This window comes from Peromyscus eremicus, chromosome 2, assembly GCF_949786415.1.
Source record: "Peromyscus eremicus chromosome 2, PerEre_H2_v1, whole genome shotgun sequence".
Classification (NCBI taxonomy): Eukaryota; Metazoa; Chordata; class Mammalia; order Rodentia; family Cricetidae; genus Peromyscus; species Peromyscus eremicus.
The window spans coordinates 141,078,613-141,091,836 of NC_081417.1; the positions used below are offsets into that span (position 1 = coordinate 141,078,613).

Below are 13,224 nucleotides of genomic sequence, written 5' to 3' on the forward strand. Positions count from 1 at the left end.
CAGGGTCTCTCTACATAGCCCTAGAACTCACTATATAGACCAGACTAGTCTTGAACTTACAGAGATCTGCTTGCCTCTGCCTCTGCCTCCTGAGTGCTGGGATTAAAGGCATGTGCCACTCACTGTGCCCTGCCAGAATTTGGCCTTGACCCCCATTACTCTAACCCTTGAGCTGGGGCTTGCAGACACCCTCCCAGATCTGCCAGTGACACAGGTCCTAGAGGCAGGTGGCTTTGGCCGCTCTGCCACAGACTGCCCATTCTGACTTGCAGGGTGAGCCGGGAGCCCAGGGTTTGCCTGGCATTCAGGTAGGTCTCCTATGGCCTGGAGGCGGCTGACAGGGAGGGGCCCATTTTATGGTAAGAAATAACCAACTGTGCTTCCATCTGCAGGGCCTTCCGGGACCTCGGGGACCACCTGGCTCGGCTGGAGAGAAAGGTACCCAGGTGAGCCCCTTCCTCTGGGGTTGTTGGGGCTGCAGACCTGGGGACCTGGGACTCGGCAATGCCGTCAGCGGGTTGCCTGAGATCCGATCACGTACGTCTCACCGCTGGATCGTACCGGCTTCGAATCGTGCCGCGGTAACCTATTTGTCCTTTCCTCACAGGGACCTCCAGGGCCCAAAGGAGCCACAGGACCCATGGGACCTCCTGGCGCCAGTGTCTCCGGGCCTCCGGTAAGAGCCTTTCCTGCACGTGACTAGAGCTGTTGTTGGGCCCTTGACAGGGCTGCTGTGGGGCGGCCCGGAGTTGACCCTGCCTGTCTCAGCAGCCTGGGGTGGGAGGAGACAAGCATCCTGGGCCTTCCTCAGGGAAGGAAGACACACGGGAACTGCCCTAAATAATATGTCACCACCATGGTTCCCTCTCTCTCTTTTTTGGTGCACGTGTATGTATGTGTGTGCACGCACGTGCGCTGCATGAGGACCCGTGCCTTTGGGTTCTGGGAACTGAGCTCTGGTCCTCTGGAAGAGCAAGCAGCATGTACTCATAACTGCTGAGTCTTCTCTCCAGTTGGCCTCTGCTCTTTTCTTTTATTAAGATTTATTTCTTTTTATTTTATGTGCATTGGTGTTTTGCCTGCATGTATGTCTGTGTGAAGGTGCCAGATCCCCTGGAACTGGAGTTACAGACAGTTGTGAACTGTCATATGGGTGCTGGAAATTGAACCCAGGTCTTCTGGAAGAGCAATCAGTGCTCTTAACTGCTGAGCCATCTCTCCAGCCCCCTCTGTTCCTTTTAGAAATATGTTTTCAAGGACTAGGGAGTTGGTTCAGTGGGTAAAGTGCTTGCTGCACAGGCATGAGTGCCTGAGTTTGATCCTCTGATCCCCCACATCCATGTAGAAAATCAGAGGTGGCCAGGTATGGGGGTGCATGCCTTTAATCCCAACATTCAGAAGGCAGAGGCAGCTGGGGCTCTTCAAGTTCAAGACTAGCTTGGTCTACAGAGCAAATTACTGGACAGCCAGGGCTACATAGAGAAGCTGTCTCAAAAACAGACAACTCGGGAGGCAGAGGCAGGTAGATCTCTGAGTTCAAGGATAGCCTGGTCTACAGAGCAAATTATTGGACAGCCAGGACTACACTGAGAAACCCTGTCTCAAAAAAGTACTACCACCACCACCAATAACAACACCACACGAAAGTTAGATGTGATTGCATGTACTAGGTAACCCAATAGCGTAACCCTGGGGCTCATTGGCCAGTCAGTTTGACTAACTGCAAAGTCCCAGGTACCCACGAGAGCCCATGTCTTAAACAATCAAACAAATACAAACCAAGGCAGATGGTTCCTGAGGAATGACAGCCTAAGTTGACTTCTGACCACTCCACAACGCAAGCAGACATATATATGTACCCACACACATACCTGCAGACACACACACACAAAGTATTTCCCTTTCAAATTTCTAAAACTTTGTATTTATATGAATGTTTTGCCTGCATGCGGATGCCTGGTACCCGCGGAGGTCAGAAGAGTGCCCCAGATCCTTTGCATCTGTAGTTGCAGATGGTTGTAAGCCACCATGTAGGTGCTGGGACTCTAACCTGGGTCCTTTGCAAGAGCAATAAGTGCTTTTAACTGCTGAGCCATCTTTCTAGCCCGATATTTTGCTTTTTCAAGTCAGCTTGTAGTAACTATCCATGTTTACGGAGCACATTCACACAGGGTATTCTGAACAGATCGGTGATTAGCATTTCATCTTCTGATCATTTCTTTGTGTCCAGAATCCTCAGCCACTTTGCTGTTTGTAAACTGAGGTCACCTTCCTGTTCTGTAGGGGACTAGAAATTGTTAATCCAAACTAATAGAGATTTGGTCGCTGTTATCCAGCCCCCTCAGTTTCTCCCTCCCCTCAGCCGCTAGGAATCACCCGCTCACTCCCCTCTGCTTGGAGATGTATGTTTTTTAGCTTCTGAAGAGAGAGAACACAGTCATCCTCATTTTTAGATTAGTGGCCTGCTGAGTCAGAAACGTACTTCCTCAAGACAGGACATGCCTTCAATCCCAGCACTCCGAGACAGAGGCAGGAGGATCTCTGTGAGTTCAAGGCCAGCCAGGGCTACCGAGAGACCCTGTCTTGAGACACCAAACAAACAAACAGATAAAAAGGACAGCCTGTAGAGGAACTGCTGTTATTATTACTATTGGTGTTTTTTAGAGACAAGGTCTAACACTCTAAGCCAGACTTACCTGGAACTCAACTGTGTAGCCCAGACGCGTACTGAAATCTTGGTACCCCTCCTCTCTCAGTTTCCTCAGTGTTGGGATTGCAAGTATGAGCCACCAAAATGGGCTAGGGAGCTGCTGTCACTTTCCAGTTGCGTACACAGGGAGAGCAGAGACCAGAGAGTAAGGGGTGGAGCCGGGAGCTTGAAGCTTCACCCCTTATCCCAACCTGGAGCCCATAGGGAGCATCCCCTGAGTGTCTCGGGATGAAAAGGTTCTATTCTGTGCTGCCCAAGACAATGACTCCCACACTTAAAAGACCTGTCTATTGAGCAAATTGCATAGATTAAGTAATAATAAGTGCATTTTCTCATTTTAGTCATCAAAGACCTGTCTAATAGTCAGCTTCCACTCCGCATGAACCCACTAGAATTTTACAAGATGATAATTTTAGCTTGAATCAAAGAAATGCCACCTTTCAGCCAGCCTATGCCATGCTGGGCTGTGGGCAAATGTATAATTTTTCTTGAGCTTTTGGTAATGTTGAAAATAGCCTAGTGAGCCTTATCCTTTCCCTATCCTTTGTCGATCCCTAGAGAAATTGTTGTTTGAGTTGGTAGAGCATTGATAGATTCTTTCTGGTGGTGTGCCAAAGCCTAGAGGGACAGGGATTTGCCCAGAGCCCATATGGCTTTGCCCAGCAGACCTAGACAGTCAGAATCCCTGCCTGTCTCAAGGCTGAGGAAAGGTGGAATTGGAGATTTGTCCCAGGATAGCTTTGAACCCTGGATGCAAAGGTGGAGCAGCCCCCAGGAAGGCAGTCATGGGGATGTCTGCTCTGCTTTAGCACATCTGTGTTCTTGCTCACTCCGCGCTCCTTGTCAGAAGCAGACAGACCCCTTCTGTCCCAATCCCACGGGTGAGGGAAGCTTCCCAGTCTCCCCCACACCCACTAGCTGTGTGTGTGTGACTTTAGGTAAGTGATAGTGTCTCGAAGTTGATACAAACAGCTCTGAAATGCCATTCTCCCAGCTCAGTCCACAGAGCAACTGAAATAGCAAGAGTGTGTGCAGAGAGAAAAAGAAGGAAGCGACCTTTGGGCCCACCGATCCCCAGGACAGGCTTGGTCCCGGGACTCTGAAATTTCTTCAACCTTAGCTTCAGTTAGCAAAGCAGAACATTCTCTGCAGGAGTCAGGAGTAGGGAACCCCATTCACTGTTCTCTGATGGGTGCACAGTGCAGTGCCTGGTGCTGGGAGCCACGCCCTCTCTCCTCCCTCCTGTCTTCTCCCCTTACCTCCTGGCCACAATCTCCCCTCTGGAACATGGGCGCTGGGGAGCCTGGGGCTGCCTCCATGCTGTTCCTCTCTAGTAAACCGAATGACTTGCTGCTCTCCAGCCTTCCCCCCCCCCCACTGACTCTGGGCCCTTTCCCTTTAGGGCCAAGATGGGCAGAAAGGACAGACTGGACTTCCAGGAGCCAAAGGGACACCGGTGAGTATGCTGGCCCAGGCAGCAGGATTCTGTAGCTTGGACCTGCCTCCCACTCACACCTACTCACTTCCCGGTGTTTTTTCCTCTGCAGGGTGAAAAGGGATCTCAAGGAGAGAAGGTAAGTCTCAAGGGCCTGGGGCCACCGCTCTTTGGGAATGGGCTCCTAGAGTCCCATAGCCCCATAATGGCTGCTCAGGCTGGAGGATGGGTGGGATCACCTTGCCGTTCACAAGCTTCCTGGTTCCAAGAACTATGGGTACCACACTCACTTCGTGTAGGTGATGATGGCTCAGAATCCAGCCATGATCTCAGGAGTCCAGAGAACTCCAGGGTCTCCACTTTAGTGGACAGCTGCACTTTCACATGGAAGCTGGGTCAGAAGATGAGTCCAGAAGAAAGGAGGGATGAGGGACCAGGATGGAAGGGCACAGAACCAGGCAGAGGCTTGGGGAGTAGGGCTGTTCAAGATGAAGCCATGACTGCTACAGTGAGATTATGTGGGTGCACGGTGAGGGGGCTGATGAGGACCCCGAGGAGGCTAGGACTGGGTTATTCTCCTGGTTCTCAGTTGACGCTGACTTAACTAAATGACCACCACACACTGCATACAACCCATCCCCTGGTAGATGAGGAGTCTGAGGCCCGTGGGTTGCCTGAAGACATGACGTAGGAGGCTGAGCCGAACCTTTCCATCCCCAGAGCCCATGCCACGCCCCCAGATGAGGTTTCCAGAGGACCCTCTGTCTTTGCCACTTCAAACCAAGGCTCTTATCTTTCCAGGGTGAACCTGGAGAGTGCTCCTGTGCTTCTCGGGGAGAGTTCGTCTTCTCTGGCATGCCGGTGAGTGAGTGGGGCTGAGCTGCTTTCCCACCTTCCCCACCGGGGGAGAGGTCTGGATCCTGGCCTCACCTGGTGTCCGTGGGCAAGAGCCCTTGCCAGGCTTTGTGTCCCAGCCCTCGCCCTTCCCGTGCAGCTCTGTGCTTGGTGTAGACGTTGCCTGTAACCTCTTCCCTTCTTTTGCGGCCCCCACTCCCACCCAGGGTGCTCCGGGACTGTGGATGGGCAGCTCCTCGCAGCCGGGCCCGCAGGTCTGTGTGGCTTGTCTCCTTTGTCTTGCCTCCTGTCGCGACGCTCCCGCCTGACACCACTGCCCTCCACGTGGCAGGGAGCTCTCTTCCCCCTCTGATGTTTGTCTTCTCTCCCACAGGGTCCCCCAGGTGTCCCTGGACCACCAGGTCCTCCCGGAATGCCTGGACTGCAGGTAAAAGGTTGAGAAGAGAGTCTGGCATTTGGGGGGCAGGGCCCAAGCAGTCGGGGGACTTCCTCCATGCTGGACCTGAGTGCACTGTTTCCTACTCACACATCTGTCATGATTTCTCTTTGCTGTTCCTTCCCAGCATGGCATGGAGGGCTCACAGGTCCTGGGCCAGGCTTGTGGACTCCTAGCCTTATTTTGAGGAATGTCCTGTTGTGTTTTAGCCCAAGCGCCCCACTATTAGGACTGAAGCCCAGGCCTAGCAGGAACCCAGGCTCTGAGGCAGAGTGTGCTGTTGGGGCAGCAGTCAGCATTTGTTGGTGTGACACACGTTTCTGCCTGTATGATTTTTCCAGGCACTGTTTTAGATGCAGTGGACCAAACGTTAGAATCCCTGCAAGAGAGACAGGCAATAAGCAAGAAATATAAACTCTAACATATTAGAGAGTGGTCTGTGCTAAGGAGGGAGATAAAGCTGGATGTGGGGATGGATAGCAGGAGAAGAACGGGGAAGACATTTGTGAAAAACACTAAAGAAAAAGGTGCATTTGAAGCTGGGAAGATGGCCGAGTTGGCAAAGAGCTTGCTGTACAAGCCTAAGGACCTGAAGTCAGATCCCGGATCCATGTAAAGAGCCAGACATGGCGACCTATGCCGTAACTCCGGTGCTGGGGAGGCAGAGGCAGGAGGCTCCTTGGTCAGCCAGTCTAATGAGTGAGCTCCAGTTTCAGCAAGAGACCCTGTCTCAAAAATTAAGGTGGAGGGCTAGTGAGATTGTTCTATTCTACCAATAAAGGTGTTCACATGCAGGCCTGCTGGCCCGACCTCTATCCTCAGACCCCACAAGGTGGAAGGAAAGAATTAAATCCTCAGCTGTCCTCTGAACACCCTATCCTTGCTGTGGCAATTGTGTGCCTGTGTGTGTGTGTGTGTGTGTGTGTGTGTGTGTGTGTGTGTGTGTGCACGTGCACTCACACACACATACACACGCATTGACCCACACACATACACATGCGCACATACACACACATAAATTAAGTTAAATATAAGATGGAGAGGGGCTGGAGAGATGCATCGCTCAGCAGTGAAGAGTACTAGCTGCTCTTGCAGGGGACCTGGGTTCAATTCCCAGCACCCACATGACAGCTCATAGCTGTCTGTAACTCCAGTTCCAGGGGATCCCACATAGTGTATACAGGCAAAACACCAGTGCACATAAAATAGATAAATAAGTCCTTAAAAAAAATAGGTGGAGAACAACTGAGGAAGACATCCAGTGTTAATATCTGGCCTCAACATGCACATGGACACACAGGCACATGATTCTACACACACATGCCAACATACACATGAACATGTACACACATACAAATAAAATAAAATGTGACATTTAAATCAAAATGTAAAGGAAATACAAGTGAATCTGTTGGGGAGGGAACACTCCTAGGGAGGAGCACCCCTGAGGAGGACCCCTGGGAGGAGCATTCCTGGGAAGGAGCACCCCTGGGGAGGAGCACCCCTGAGGAGGAGCATCCCTTGGGAGGAGCACCCCTGGGGAGATACATTCCTAGCAGAGAAGGCAGCAGGTACAAAGGCCTAGAGGTGAGAATGTCCATGATGTCCTTGGAAATAGCACAGAGGCCAGAGATAGTAAGGAGAGAATATTGAGGAGGAGCAGAGACCCATGTCACACTTCAGTTCCCACAGCCAGGGCAGCCTCACTTTGGAACTCATCTGCACCATGTGCTCTGTGATACTGGGCAAGTTATTTAATCTCGCAGTATCTCCATGCCTTTATGTACTACATGTAGATAATTATAGCACCTGCCTCAGTGGGCTTCTTGTGGGTATTAACTAAGCTTGTGTGTGCAACGCGTGTGAAATCTTTCCTGGCACACAGTGATGCCCTGGGGGCCTTAGCTATTGCCACGGTGCTTGCTTACTGTTATTTTACAACTGTTCTCTCATTCATTTGAGCCTTCTGTCAACCCCAACCCCAGAAGGAAGGTGGTGTTACCCCTAAGTCACACCATCTTAAGCCCCGAGAGGTAAGATATCTCATCCCAGGTCACCCAGCCAGCCAGGTATTAAAGAGCCAACTCGGAGCTTCCCCTCTGCTTTTCAGGACAATTCCCAGGGGTCTGCTCACCAGGAACCAGAGTCCTCACCACACATTTGGCGGTCTCTGCCTTTGAGGAAAGTGTCCGAGCTTCCTGCGCTGTGCCAGCATTCAGTGATCTGTCGGCAGGGGGCATGTGGTTGGCTTGCGGAGGCTGAGTCATTCCAAAGTGACCCATTAACCAGGGAGAGCTAGCGTAGTGTGAGCTGTGCCAAGCCACACTAGGGGAACAAGGGCAGGAAAAAGTGCTGAGTGTAATCCCAGGACCCAGAATCATATCTGATTGCCAGGACCCATGACCAACCTGAGGCTGCCACACACAGGCACCTGCCCTGTGCCAGGCTTCTCTCTGCAGAGATGGGCTTAGAGGTGGATGACGTTTATTCGCCCAAGGCTGCATCATCCCAGTGCCTGCAGGTGTCATTTTATCCTGATTCATTTTCCAGATGAGGAGCCCAAGGCACAGAGGCCAAGAAATGGGCCCAAGGTTTTTATAACTGGAAGGTAGCGGTCAAACTCAGACTGTGTCTCCCACTTCTAGAGGAGAACATGGATATGTAATTCTATCAGGGTAAGAAAGAATGGCGCTCTCAGACTTGAAGTAACACAGCAGCATTGGAGAGTGGAACAGTGAGTGAATTATAGGAACAGGGCTGAGGGCGTGGCTCAGTTGGTAGGATGAACTAGCACGCAAGAAGCCCTGTGGATCCCCCAACACACCATAAATTGGGTGAAGTGGCACATGCTTGTAATCCCAGCCCTTAGGTGGTAGAGGCAGTGGGACCAGAGTTCAAGACCTACACAGTGAGTCTGAGACCAGCCTGGGCTGCATGAGGCCATTTCTAAACAAAAACATTCAAAGCATTACCCACGTGTCAGGCACTGTTCTGGACCCTGTGGCCACACTGGGTGGTGACGCAGGAGTGGGAGAGCCTACTCCATATAGGAGGAACTACTCAGGGGCAGCTGGCCTGTTCCAGTGCTGGGAGTTTGGGTCATGAAGGGAGGCCAGATCTTAGAGCAGGCCCAGGAAATCCTGTACTGGGAGGAACAGGCTGTGCAGGGATGCATTCATCCAACACATATTTAATGTGCACCTCCTCTTTGTGGGGTGTTGGGGATGCAAAACGGAACATCCTCCCTTCCTCAGCAGGGTATTTAATATGCAAATGTGCATTGTGAATATGCAAGAAAGCCAGAGGCTGGGAGGCGCTTTTAACAGGAGTATCCTGCAACATCCCACATCTGGGCTCTGTGCTGTGTGCCTCGCAGCATCACCTCCTTGAAGCCACACATGATGGCTGTTTTACAGAGAAGGAAACTGAGGCACAGAGTTGGGCTTCAACTCTTCTAGAAGTTGCTGGTGCACTTAGATGGTCTGATTACACTACAGGGACATTTTCAAGGGATGAGGTGCCACCAGTGGATTAAGGAGGGTGGGGGCCAGTGGTCCTCACTCTGAGTCTCATTTCCATCTTGTTCAACCTGTGACCTTTGGCAAAAGAGCTTCTCTGAGTTCCTTTGTTTTTAAGACGACAATAAAATGCTTGTTGCCTCCAGGAAACTATGATGATGATTGATGAGAAAATATAGGAAAATGACTTAGGATAGACCACAGCAGTTACCCTATAGAAGACCTATAGAGGGGCTGGAGAGATGGCTCAGAGGTTAAGAGCACCGACTGCTCTTCCAGAGGTCCTGAGTTCAATTCCCAGCACCCACATGATGGCTCACAACCATCTGTAATGAGATCTGACACCTTCTTCTGTATACATAATAAATTAATAAATCTTAAAAAAAAAAGAAGACCTATAGAAGGCATGTGGCTCATGCTGTCAATACCAGTATTTGGGAGGAGAGGCAGGCAGATCTCTGTGAGTTTGAGGCCAGCCTGGTCTACAAAGGGAGTTCCAGGACAGCTGGGGCTACTCAGAGAAAACCCTGTCTCAAAAAACCAAATACATAAATAAGAAAGAAAGAAAGAAAGAAAGAAAGAAAGAAAGAAAGAAAGAAAGAAAGAAAGAAAGAAAGAAAGAAACAGAAAAAGAAAGAAAAAGAAGACCCTCTGTCCAACTTCTGACCTGTGGTACAAGGAAATGTTCCCGGTAGAACTGCTTTTGAGGACCACCCCTCTGTGCCTCCTTGGCTCCCCCAGCCCCCAACTGTGTGCTGTGTGAGACTTTCAGAGCTCTCACCCATGCAGTCGGTGGCGGCGGGGGTTTGGGGGGTGACAGGTGGCAGGGGCTGTGAGCAGGGAGCAAGGAGAGCGCTAGACCAGGAGAGGGGTCTGATCTGTTTCTTTTCTGCTTCAGGGAGTGCCAGGACACAACGGTTTGCCAGGACAGCCTGGGCTCACTGCCGAGCTGGTGGGTATCAGCCAGGACACACTGGCCATCGTCCTTCCTGTCCTTCTCAGGGCTGAGCTGGCCACACATCCCCGTTAACTCTGGTGGGGTCCCTCCTTCACTCCCGATCTTGAGGCTGAATGCTCCTCTAGGCTGTGTGAACCTCCCCTCCCGACCTGCTAGGACCTACATTTGTCTCTTACAGGGATCCCTACCCATTGAGCAGCACCTCCTCAAGGTAAGAGGGCGCAGAGAGGTGCTGGCAGGTGTTGCCAAAGGGGATTCTCACAGCGGGTGCTCAGTTGCCTGCCACCTAACAGCTAGCAGCAGATTGAGCCTGCTGGTTCCCTGCTCATGGGGGAAGGGCGTTCTGAGCATCTGCCTCAGAGGGTCTGGCTGGGCTCTAGCTTGTAACAACATTTGCTGAACGAGTGCTTAAAGGAATCCTGGGAAGGTCCCCACCTGGTGCGCGCCTGGTGACAGAATCCAGCCTAAAGTCAGCTTGCATCAGCTGGCAAAGAAGCACCATAGCTTCTCTGGATCAAGCCAAGGCCGGGCCCAAAAGCTTCCAAAGCCGAGTGTGGTGGTAAGGGGCTGGGTGGGTCAGGTCAGTTGGAAAGACTTCAGCAGGAGGAAGGACTTGAAAAGCAATTGTGGAGGAGAGTCAACCTGCAGTTCTACCAAAGGGCTGTGGCCTGGTCTGGCTGACCAAGTTCTTGGAGACCTCTGGAAACCAAGGTTTCTAGACCCCCGCCCCCACCCTATCGCCTTGCTCAGTCACCTCCTGAAGTGACAGTCCAGCTGGGTCATTCCAGCAGGCTGACTTCAACATCCTGAACCTCTCTCTCTCCAGGAGCTAGCACATCCTCAGAGTACCTTTCCCTGTCCCTCCTCCTCTAGCTACTCTCTCCTGAGCACTGGCTAGTCAGTGCCATGGATATTATGCCACCCCAGTGAGCTTTGGTCAGAGCACAGTCTGAGAGCTTCCTGCCCTGCCCCTCATTGAGCCACAGATGTTTCCAGAAGCAGCTGGTGGAGGCAGTTGAGTTAACCTGGCAGATGAGCTGGATCACCGTGACGTTGTGACAGTGAGACCCCCAGCTCTCCTAGTCTCGGTGGAGCCCGAGTCCCCTCAGTCTGCCCTCCAGACAGTGACGATGTGACTCTAACCCTGGATAGGACACACTTCCAACATTTCACAAGTTGGCTTGGTAGTCATGTGTCCCACAAAAGGTTCCACCCAGGAACTGAATCAGCCTGTCACAGGGGTCAAATGGCAGCCGGGAAAGCCTGCTGGGAGTCCCAGCAGTCACCATGTCCACAGCTCAGAGGAAGTGCTGACTCCACACAGACAGGCAGGGACCAATCCAGGCCTACCTGGACAAATCACACCACCTCTTTTGAATACCAGCTTTCTCCACAATGCTCATAACATAATCCACCTCGTTGTGCCCTGGGGACTAAATGTGCTCTGTACCAAGGCCCGTTACAACCTATGGCCTCGTGGGTGCTGAGAAATGATGGCCATTATTATCCTTGGGTATTGCCGTGAGTAGTGAAGGTGAGCGTGGGCTCCTGTCTGGGGTCCCAACTACCATGCCTGGTAACTTGGGAGACTCCCTGGAATGAGAGGCTAGTTTCACTAGTTTTGATGGAGAGGACCAACAGCTTCCATCGGTCCCTCAGACAGTCTGTGACCAAGAAGGGCAAAGTCTGAGTCACAGGAAACCTTTCCTGTAAGGACAGTTCAGACCCAGGGACCTGTGGAGCCTGTGACAGTCGGTGAGCTTGAGGCCCCCCCTGGGAGTGTCCACAGAGGGCCTGCTCCTCTGGCTTGCCCCTGGCATCCCCAGGCAGAGGTGCTGGCACAGGGGTCCAGTCATTTCATCCTGGATCCTTGGGGGTTGTCCTCACTGCGGGTGCAGGTTGCAGGAACAGCCGCCGGGACAGATGGTCCCTCTGCGGGTCCCTCCGCCTCCTCCCACACGCCTGTCTGGAAAGCGCTCTGGCTCGGCCCTACCTGAGCCTCTTCCTGGAGGAAACTCAGAGCCAATTGCTGGGATCGGGTCCCCTGAGGACAGAGCAGAGCTGCGGCAGGGATGTGGCTGGGGAGGGAGAGTGTGAGAGCGGAGCACTGCTGGGCAGGGTGCCCAGCCCTGGGTTCTGAGAGGGCATCCCCCACAGGCTCTTCCTGCCCTTCTCTGACCCAGGTCCCTCTGTCCTTCTCATTGCCCCCATCAGAGCATCTGTGGAGACTGTGCCCAGGGCCAGACAGCCCATCCAGCCTTCCTCCTGGAGAAGGGAGAAAAGGGAGACCAGGGCATCCCCGGGGTGCCAGGCTTCGACAACTGTGCCAGGGTAGGAACTGGGCAGAGGCGGGCTGGTAGGGAGGCTTCCCTGGTGAAGGAGGGCTCCCTGGTGCTGGTCCTGACATCTCCATCTGGTAGAGGCTGGGCTGGGGTAGCTGGCAATCCTGGCATGGTATCATGTGCATACCAGAGGCCTCCTGACCAGCCTTACCCAACAGAGCCTCTCTGTCTACCACAGTGCTTCACAGGAAGGGAGCGCCCACGAGCGGAGGAGGCCAGGGTGAGCAAGTCCTTGCCTTCCCTGCATCCGTCCCCCTTGCCCTCTCCTCCTCCCACCCGAATACTCACCCCTGCTGCCTCTATCCCCCACCCCAGGGAGACAACGGTGAGGGAGAACCTGGCTGTCCTGGGAACCCCGGCCTGCCTGGTCCTCCAGGGCTGCCAGGCCAAAGAGGAGAAGAGGTAAGACCAAGGACCAGGCCCTCAGCCAGGTAGGCCTCAAAGATACGGTGTGTGTGTGTGTGTGTGTGTGTGTGTGTGTGTGTGTGTGTGTGTATGTCCACATCTCCCAGAGCACTCCCTGCTCCTCTGGGTTTCCCATGGCCTGGAGCCCCTTACCACTCGGCCTCCTCAGCTTCCTGGCACCTGAGCACGCTGGTTCCTTCTAGCTGTCTCCTCTCCTGGCATCCTTCTTCTCTAGGCCTGCTTTGCCCCCTCAGCAATCAGGTCACATATTTCCTTCTCAGTGAGGCCTTCCTGAATCACCCTTTCCAAAATGGAAGCTTCCCCACAACCCCTCCCCAAGCTCCCAGTAAATCCTCCTGAAGCTCCCCCCACCCAACCTCCCCAAGCTCCCCCCACACCCTCCCCAAGTTCCCCCCACCCACTCTTCTCAAGCTCCCCCCACACCCTCCCCAAGCTCCCCCCACCCACTCTTCCCAAGCTCCCCCCACACCCTCCCCAAGCTCCCCCCACCCAACCTCCCCAAGCTCCCCCCCCACTCTTCCCAAGCTCTTTCGCCTTCATTATG

The 13,224-nt window shown here is 53.0% G+C and overlaps 1 protein-coding gene across 1 annotated transcript in view; it reads left to right on the plus strand.

The window, feature by feature from the left end:
• Window positions 1–13,224, plus strand: part of Col16a1 (collagen type XVI alpha 1 chain) — a 52,818-nt gene that overhangs the window by 20,106 nt on the left and 19,488 nt on the right. Inside the window, exons 36-48 of the mRNA XM_059255044.1 lie at window positions 273–308; window positions 393–446; window positions 608–676; window positions 4,113–4,166; window positions 4,258–4,284; window positions 4,947–5,006; window positions 5,207–5,254; window positions 5,374–5,427; window positions 9,853–9,906; window positions 10,091–10,123; window positions 12,127–12,243; window positions 12,433–12,474; window positions 12,570–12,656. Of these exons, the coding sequence (XP_059111027.1) occupies window positions 273–308; window positions 393–446; window positions 608–676; window positions 4,113–4,166; window positions 4,258–4,284; window positions 4,947–5,006; window positions 5,207–5,254; window positions 5,374–5,427; window positions 9,853–9,906; window positions 10,091–10,123; window positions 12,127–12,243; window positions 12,433–12,474; window positions 12,570–12,656 (735 nt within the window). The remainder of the gene's footprint in view (window positions 1–272; window positions 309–392; window positions 447–607; window positions 677–4,112; window positions 4,167–4,257; window positions 4,285–4,946; window positions 5,007–5,206; window positions 5,255–5,373; window positions 5,428–9,852; window positions 9,907–10,090; window positions 10,124–12,126; window positions 12,244–12,432; window positions 12,475–12,569; window positions 12,657–13,224) is intronic.